The sequence below is a fragment of the Nicotiana tomentosiformis genome, chromosome 12 (assembly GCF_000390325.3).
Source record: "Nicotiana tomentosiformis chromosome 12, ASM39032v3, whole genome shotgun sequence".
Lineage (NCBI taxonomy): Eukaryota > Viridiplantae > Streptophyta > Magnoliopsida > Solanales > Solanaceae > Nicotiana > Nicotiana tomentosiformis.
This window is the reverse complement of record NC_090823.1, coordinates 67442488-67452292: the sequence shown is the minus strand read 5'-3', so window position 1 is coordinate 67452292 and position 9805 is coordinate 67442488. Positions and strand designations below refer to the sequence as shown.

General features: G+C 38.5%; 1 protein-coding gene across 1 annotated transcript; it reads left to right on the top strand.

Annotated features, from left to right (window-relative positions):
- Positions 1-697: 697 nt before the first annotated feature.
- On the top strand, positions 698-1529 carry LOC104091164 (uncharacterized). The gene is made up of 2 exons (XM_009596443.1): positions 698-945; positions 992-1529. Exons 1-2 carry the CDS (start codon positions 698-700, stop codon positions 1527-1529), a joined length of 786 nt encoding a protein of 261 aa, XP_009594738.1.
- The last annotated feature ends 8276 nt before the right edge of the window (positions 1530-9805 follow it).

Sequence of the window (9805 nt, the reverse complement as noted above, 5' to 3'; positions counted from 1 at the left end):
TCACTGCCGGCGAGACGTCGGCGACCAACACAACAGCCGACGACCACCCTCCCCCAAGGTAAGTTTCCCCTCTCCTCTCTCTCATCCCCTATCTCTCTCACCCTCCTCTCTTCTTCACCCCTCCTCTTTCCCGTCTTTCTTCTGCCCCTCTCAATGCCGGCGAGACGCCGGTGATGCCTCTCTCCCCTCCACCCTTCCCGACCGTCCTCTCTCCCTCTCGTTACACTTACCCAGACCCGTGTGTGCGTGGGGGGTGTTCTTTCACTCCGGAGTGACCAAGAAAGCAGACTCCAGCGAGATCCGGCCAGATTTCTAATGACTGCCACCGGCTCATACGTCTCCAACGACAGTACCAGGTTCTACGTTCATGTTTCATTACTTTGTTTTAGATATATTTTGTTTAAATCTGTTTTTCTGTTCCACTAGTTGTTGTGCTATAGTCATGGTTTATTTATTTAGATCAGTTATTTATTTGATTCACTTGTATTATTTAGACGTCTTGTAATTGCTTTTACCTGGCATAGTACATTAGTTTTTCCCTACTTGCGTGTCTTTTAGTTTCGGACTGTATTCTTGGTACCATAGTGTGTCTTGATTATAGTGGCTATTCTGAATGATGGTAAGGTAAGGTCATGTCCTCGCGGGGGGTGGTGGTGGGGGGAGGGGTAAGGGTGGTAAGGGTGATTCTAGGCTAACAATGGGGTCTTGGAACACAGGGACCTTGACGGGGAAGTCTACAAAGTTAGCGAAGGTTCTCCATAAGAGAAAGGTTGATATATCTTGTCGCCAGGAGACACGATGGGTGGGAGATAAGGCACGAGATGTAGACAAGTTTAAATTATGGTACTCTAGTTGTGTGGGGGGCAAGAACATGCTAGGCATTTTGGTTGATGATGATCTCCGGGAGCTAGTGGCGGAGGTTAAGAGAGTGAGCGATAGGCTGATGTGCATTATGCTAGTCGTTGGGGTTTTTTACTTTAAACGTGATTAGTGCGTACGCGCCCCAAGTGGTCTTGAACGAGGAGGTTAAGAGGCATTTCTGGGAGGATTTATATGAGGTTGTGCATGGTATACCACACAGTTTGAAGCTTTTCATAGGAGAAGATTTCAATGACCACATTGGGGCGGCATATGGGGGTTCTGATGATGTGCATGGAGGCTTCGGTTTTGGAGTCAGGAATGAAGGAGGTACTTCGCTACTGGATTTTGTAAAGGCATTTGATTTGGTGATTGCAAACTCAAGTTTTCCAAAGAAGGAGGAGCACTTTCTTACTTTTCAGAGTTCGGCATCTAGGACCCAGATTGACTATCTATTCCTCAGAAAGTTGGATAGAGGGCTGTGCATGAATTGTAAAGTCATCCCGAGTGAGAACCTGATGACCCAGCATAGGCTCCTGGTCATGGATTTGGAGATTTTGAGGAAGCAGAGAAAGAGGGTTGTGTATGGTCTTCCTAGGATCAAGTGGGGAACTTTGACTAGGGTCAGTGCCCAGGAGTTGGGGGATAAGCTATTGGCTATGGGGGCATAGAGGAGCAGTGGGGACGCGAGTGATATGTGGATCGCGACTATGAATTGCATTAGGGAGGTATTGGGGTCTCGAAGGGCCCTTCTAGTGGCTGCAAAGGGGATTGGTGGTAGAGCACTGAGGTCCAAGGTAAAGTGGAAGCCAAGAAAGCGGCTTATTTAAAGCTTGTGGAAAGCATGGATAAGGAGGAGAGGAGAAGAGAATGAGTTTCGTTGAAGGTTGTAGATTTGGGATAAAATGCGGTCCAAGCTATAATACCCGATATTTATGGACTAGTGCCTACAAGATACCACATAACTATAATAGTGAGGTGTATAAAGTATGTTAAAAGTGATTAATATTTTAAGTAAGTTATGATATTACCTAATTATGTTGGTAATTGGTTAATTATTGATTTTTAATGGAAGTTAGCAGATTAATTAAAAGTTTGTGGATAATTATTTAAGTGAGATTTTGGATAATTATTGGGGGGTTAGGAGGGGCAACAATCCACGTGGGATTATGGAAATGTGGCAGCAAATTGCCATTTACTCATATGCTTAAGGAGGTGGTGGCAACATTTAAGGATACGTGCACCTTATCTCATTTTTGTAGAAGAATGCTATTAAGAAGGCCTCCCTAATCCATAACATGGAAATGCTTATAACTACAAAGTGCGGATGAAGCTACTACAAAATCCATACGAGATTACATTATGTAATAGCAACATGACTTACGATTCTAAGGGAGTACGGTACAATCTTTCTCAAGAATATCATACGGAGTTTTCGCTACTTCGATCTCGCTGTTACGTGTTTCATCGCGATTGACGTGTGTTAGAGGGATTGTCAAGAGAATCAGCTCAAGCATGTTAAGGCTATCTCTTCTTTCCTTTGGCAAGATTCATACGATACAAACAAAATGAGTAAACTCACATCTTTCATAAATGACTCCATTCATAGAAGTACTAGGGGTGCCTATGTTCTTGATTCCCCATCTGAATTATTATTATATCCTCTGTTCATAGGTCTCAGAAAAATACGTGGTTGATAAAGTTATCCAAAAGGCATATTGATCTTATGACATTCCGAGAAATCTTATTAATGCATTTCTTATGCATTTCATTCATTTATACATGTACATTGACCCATGACCATATGGTATTATATACGCGTATATTATATGTATATGGGATATGAAAAAAAGGTTATGGCGTTATATACACACCACCACCTGATCAGTTGGTATACGTTGATGATTTGCCTACAGTGGCTGAGATGATATGATGGGATGCCCTCGGAGGCTTGGTGATATTATGTACGCATATACCTATGCATGATACAAAATTTATACGCATATGCATAACATTATAAATTTGAAATGATTCACAGAGCTATTCAGACTTACATGTTGAGTCTTTTACTCTTTGTTTCTCTATGTCTTTTATTTACTGATTTTCATTCCTTACATACTCGGTACATTATTTGTGCTGACGTCCCTTTTGCCTAGGGACACTGCATTTCATGCCCGCAGGTCTCGATAGACAGGTTGAGATTCCTCTAAGTTGGCTATCAGCTCAGCGGAAGGTATTGATGCGCTCCATTTTGCTCCAGAGTTGCTTATTTGGTCAGTATAATTTGGACATGTATTGATTAGTATGGCGGGGCCCTGTCCCGACCTTTATGATATTTATCTACTCTTAGAGGCTTGTAGACATATGTCATGTACGTGAAAAATTGTATGGCCTTGTCGGTCTATGTTCAGTGTATGAGCGATCATTTTGGTCTTATAGGCCCGTATGTCATATGTATAAGTTTGTATTACATATTGGGTCGTCCAATGTTGAGTATTTCCTCATATTTTATTCTACTTATCCCACGACAGCCTCTCCGACTCATTTACCTATGATAGTATGATACGAAAGATACGTTACGTTGGTACTCGCTTGAGTAAGGTACCAGGTGCCCATCGCGGCCCATCGGTTTGGGTCGTGACAAAAGTGGTATCAGAGCAGTTCTGTCCTAGGTAGTCTACAAGCCGTGTCTAGTAGAGTCTTGTTTATGGGTGTGTTGTGCACCACACTTATAAGCAGGAGGCTACAGGGCATTTAGGACTGTCACTCTTTCTTCTTACTCTAGATCGTGTGGTAGAGCTCAGTTATAAGAATTCAAACTCTTAAACTCTATTTTATTCGTAATACAATGATACCTACATCTAGAAAAACAGTTGGTAAGAGATTGCATGTGGATGTGGAAGAGTTGAGTTAGAGGAACTTGATTTCGCATGATGCTTATGATGAGTAAATGTGAGGTCTTCAGTAGAACATGTGTATACTAAGACGTGTAAGCTTCTTGATAAGGAGCCTTAAGGCAAGAATATCTATCCACCTATATGTTGAAAAGCAATGAGAGATTCAGAAGGTAGATACAAGTTTCAACAAGTAAAAGAAGCTAGGTGAAGAAGGGAACGAGGCGCCCAGTAAATGAAGATTATTAGTATTTACAATTCAGGCAGAGAAATATAAGCATTTTGAGTTACCTTCAACAATAACAGATGTATGTACAATCGGCCACACCCATCTCAGTTATTCCCTATGGGAGCTAACAGATATAGTTTAAGAGAAGGACGGGATATCAGGATCCGATTGGGGTTAGAGTAACTAAAAATGGTGGATGGATTATTTGCGTTAGTTGACATTTCCAAAGAATATTGCAAATATGCTAATAGATCACCTTTTGAGACACCCAGATAGTGCACTCTAGAATAGTACAGCTAGATATGAATAATAGAATGTTCAAAAAAATTAATTATTACAAAGACAGGCACTGGAAGCCTGGAAGGGATAAATATTACCTTAGTGTGGCTCCCGTCCCTAGTAGAGAGAGAATTTTAGGCAACCCGAAGAGCCAGTGGATGGAGCAAGGGGAGCTAAAAGCATAAGAATGTCTTGTTGAAGTTTTCAGAATAAAGAGATAGACAAAAATATTAGCAGGGAAATAAGAAGAGAGATAATAAAGCATTATGAGTATGATGTGATACATGGATGACAACGGTAGATCGAAAAAATTAAATGATGATATTACAGAGTCTATAGTCAAGTGAAGGAAAATACGAAAGGTGATAGGCCTTGAGACCACAAAAGAGTAGAGGCCATACAATCATATCCTCATTTCGAGAAATAAGTTTGTGACTCCAACGTGACTACCAGAAGGAAAAGTTAGACCCCAAAATAATAGAAATCAGTATGGGCTGGTGAACAAGATAAACTAAACATGAATTAGTGATTGAGTGATTTGATAATAGTCGGCATCATGGGAATTTCAGAGATTGTGTTCCGGCAATAATAGAATAGACGACAAAAGAATAACCTTTAAAGGTCATTCAGGAAGACGCTTCCCTAAAGCAAGCAATGTGAGCAAAGTTAATCTTAAGGGACTATGTGTGCCAGTTATACTAGGTGTCACGCTCGTGAGTAAGGAATATTTTTATCCTTGGTACAGAAGGATTTTCGCAAGGCAAGTAAGGGTCATCGATGATGCAAAAAGACGCCAAAGATGAAGAGGTAAAATATCTATATGTAGATCACCGTAGCACTAAATTTTAGTACTCCCCTAAAGGTGGGAATATGGAGTGATGTGACATTAAGTCAGGATTAAGTGGTTCTAGTAACTATGGAATTGTAAAGGAAGAATGCGATAAAAAAATGAGAAAGGAACGAGATTGCACTTATTCAAATCCCACAAATATGCTACGATTCCAGAATATTATGCAAACACAACGTCAAGGAGAGGAAGTAAGGGTTCCTTCCCGAGATGTTATTGATAAATAAGGAGCCAGTGCGAGACGTAAGTTAAGACAAAGGAAATAACCCAAGAGGATACAGATAATGTTACACCCCGTAGTTTTATACGTTGGATTTGTTGTAAGATAATTGACATCGGCTCAAGGACAAGATTAGCTTGAGATTATGAGTATTATGCTATTTCAAACAAGTGATAAGTAAATTCGTGAAGGTAAGAGGGTGAGCGAATCGAAGAGAATGAGTTTCATTGAAGGTTGTCAATTTGGGATAAAAAACGGTCCAGGCTATAATACCCGGTATTTATGGACTAGGGCCATACAAGGTACCATATGACCATAATATTGAGGTGTATAAAGTATGTTAAAAGTGATTAGTATTTTAAGTAAGTTAAGATATTACCTAATTATATTGGTAATTAGTTAATTATTGATTTTTAATGGGACTTAGCAAATTAATTAGAAGTTTGTGGATAATTATTTAAATGAGATTTTGGATAATTATTGGGGGGGGGGGGAACAATCCACGTGGGATTATGGAAATGTGCCAGCAAATTGCCACCTACTTATATACGTAAGGAGGTGGTGGCAACATTTAAGAATATGTGCACCTTATCTCATTTTTGTAGAAGAATGCTATTAAGAAGGCCTCTATAATCCATAAAATGGAAATGCTTATAACTACAAAGTGCGGATGAAGCTACAACAAAATCCATACGAGATTATATTATGTAATAGCAACATGACTTGCGATTCTAAGAGAGTACGGTACAATCTTTCTAAAGAATATCATATGGATTTTTTGCTACTTCGATCTCGCCGTTACGTGTTTCGTCGCGATTGACGTGTGTTAGATGGATTGTCAAGAGAATCGGCTCAGGTATGTTAAGGCTATCCCTTCTTTCCGTTTGGCATGATTCATACTATATAAATGAAACGAGTAAACGCACAGCTTTCATAAATGACTCTATTAATAGAAGTACTATGGGTGCCTATGTTCTTGATTCCCCATGTGAATTATTATTATATCTCCTATTCATGGGTCTTAGAAAAATATGTAGTTGATAAAGTTATTCGAAAGGCATATTGATCTTATGACATTCTGAGAAATCTTATTAACGTATTTCTTATGCATTTCTTTCATTTATACATGTACATTGACCCATGACCAGATGACGTTATATATGCGTATATTATATATATATGGTATATGGAAAAAGGTTATGGCGTTATATACGCACCACCACCTGATCAGCTGGTATACATTGATGATTTGCCCACAGTGGCCGAGATGATATGATGGGATGCCCTAAGAGGCTTGATGATGTTATGTATGCCGATACCTATTCATGGTCCGACATTTATACGCATATGCATGACATTATAAATATGAAATGATTCACAGAGCTATTCAGACTTACATGTTGTGTCTTTTACTCCATGTTTCTCTATGTCTTTTATTTACTGATTTTCATTCCTTACATACTCGGTACATTATTTGTGCTGACGTCCCATTTGCCTGGGGAGGTTACGTTTCATGCCCACATGTCTCGATAGACAGGTTGAGAGTCCTCCAAATAGGCGATCACCTCAGCGGAAGGTGTTGGTGCGCCCCATTTGCTCCGGAGTTGCTTATTTGGTAAGCATGATTTGAACATGTATTGATTAGTATGGCGGGGCCCTGTCCCGACCTTTATGGTATTTATCTACTCGTAGAGGCTTGTAGACATATGTCATGTACGTGAAAGATTGTATAGCCTTGTAGGCCTATGTTCAGTGTACTAGTGATCATTTTGGTCTTATAGGCCTGTATGTCATATGTATAATTTTGTATTATATGCTGGGTCATCCAATGTTGAGTATTTCCTCATGTTTTATTCTACTTATCTCACGATAGCCTCACCGGCTCATTTACGCATGATAGTATGATATGAAAGATACGTTACGTTGGTACTCAGTTGAGTAAGGTACCAGGTGCCCGTCGCGGCCCATCGGTTTGGGTCGTGACACTCAGGACCCCTCCTAAACATACCAACAAGTCCTATAGCATAACATGGACTTACTCGAGACCTCAAATCACGCATAACAACATCAAAAACACGAGTCTCACCTCAAATCGAACTTAATGAACTTTGAATCTTTCAACTTCCAAAACTCATGTCGAACCTTATCAAATAAACTCGGAATGAACTCAAAGTTTGCACACAAGTCCCAAATAACATAACGAATCTATTTCAATTCCCAGAACCACAATACAAGCCCAATATCATCAAAGTCAACTCCCTGTCAAACTTATGAACATTCCAAACCTTCAAATTTCCAGCTTTCGCCAAATAGTGCTGATACCTTCTATAAATATCCATATGCAAATTCGGGCATATGCCCAAGTCTAAAATCACCATCTGGACTTAATGGAATCATGAAACTCCGATCCGAGGTCAAGTACCAAAAAGTCAAACTTGGTCAACTCTTCCAATATAAAGTTTCCTAGTTGAGAATTATTTTTCCAAATTAATTTTGAATAACCTGAAACCAAAACCGATAATTCACACAAGTCATAATACATCATATGATGTTGCTCAAGACTTCAAATAGATGAAGGGAATGCAAATGCTTAAAACGACCGGCTGGGTCGTTACACAAAAGGATTTTCTCAAAAATAAAATATTGATTATTTTGATACATTTGCACCAGTTATTAGAATTTCCTTTATTCGAATTTTAATTGACTTAGCTTCAATCCGTAAGCTTTCTATCTATCAAATGGATGTAAAAATAGCCTTTTTAAATGGTGATTTAGAAGAAGAAATTTATATGGTTCAACCTGAAAGGTGTGTCATTCCAGGACAAGAAAATAAAGTTTGTAAATTAATTAAATCTCTTTATGGCCTTAAACAAGCTTCTAAGAAGTGGTATGAGAAATTTGAACAAGTCTTACTGAGAGACAATTTTTCTTCAGTTGAGGTAGATAAATATGTTTATACTGAAGTGGTAGACAATGATTATGTGATAATATGTCTATATGTTGATGACATACTTATATTTGGTACGAGTTTAAATATTGTACAAAGTACTAAATTATTTTTGTCTACTAATTTTAATATGAAAGATCTGGGTGAAGTAAATAAGATATTGGAAGTTAAAGTTATAAGGAGTGAAGATGGCAAAATGTTGTCACAAGAACAATATGTTGAGAGACTTCTTAAAAAGTTTGAATATTTTAATGTCATGCATGTGAGCATTCCTTTTGATGCTAACTCTCAGTTGAATAAGAATAATGGTGACCCAGTTGCTCAGTGTAAATATGCTAAGAGTTTTGGGAGTTTGATGCATTTAATGATTTTTACAATGTTTGATATAGCCTATGCTATGTGTAGACTGAGTAGATATACTCATAATCCCAACAACGAGCATTGGTCTACATTAGCCAGACTAATGAAATATCTGAGAGGAACCATGAATTATGGTATCCTATATAGTGGATTTCCTTCTATTTTAGATGGGTGCAGTGATGCAAATTGGATCTCTGATTCAGATGAGACAAAATTTGCTAGTGGTTATATATTAACTTTGGTGGTGGTTCAATATCGTGAAAATCAGCTAAACAGACGATCATAGCTAGATCAACTATGGAATCAGAGTTTGTATCTTTAGAGTTAGCTGGTTCTGCGGCTGAGTGACTAAGAAACATCTTAGCTAATATTCCTTTAATAAAGGACGTATTTCCTCTTGTGTCTATACATTGTGATTGCTAAGCGGCAATAACTATTGCAAATAATAAATCTTATAATTGTAAAAGTAGACACATGAGATTGAGACATGATGTCATAAAGCAATTGTTGAGAGATGGAATAATTTCCATTGATTATGTGAAGTCAGAAGTTAATTTGGCCGATCCTCTGACTAAACCCGTGGGAAGAAAAATAATTATTTATACCTCAAAAGGGATGGAGTTAAGGCTGACATGTTGTCAATAGAGATGATAACCCAACCTATGTAATTGGAGATCCCATGAAGTAGGTTCATATGGGTAATTACAAGTTGATATTGACACCGAAGCACTAAAAGAGAGTGCTTAAGTGCTACTACTTGAGAGGCTGGGTTATAACTCTTAATGAAATTTATATTCCTTATGGATGGTGTATTTAAAAGAAGTATACACTTGATGAATTCACCTACATGACAGTGGAGTGGGGCCACTCCTATGAGATTTTGGCCTAGTCTCTAGAGCTCCCTTGAATTACCAGGCACGCGTATGGCGTAGTGGTGCAAAACCGCATTGAACAACAAAATTATGAAGGTCAAAATGTGATTGATAAAATCTCTGACCTACAATAAGAATTATTGGTTAAAAAAATATTATATTTTACCAGTAATTCTGTGAGTTAAGTTTTATTGGTCTATGTTTGGTTCATAGTCCTGAAGATACCAAACCCATTACATTTGGACCATGCAAATCCAGCAAGTCAACTCTTCTGTGCCTTTATCCTTTTCCTATAAATT

Coding starts and splice junctions, on each gene's coding strand:
- LOC104091164 (XM_009596443.1), top strand. CDS start 698: ATGGGGTCTTGGAACACAGGGACCTTGACGGGGAAGTCTACAAAGTTA. Junction 946..991: donor AGAGTGAGCGATAGGCTGAT/GTGCATTATGCT, acceptor AAACGTGATTAG/TGCGTACGCGCCCCAAGTGG.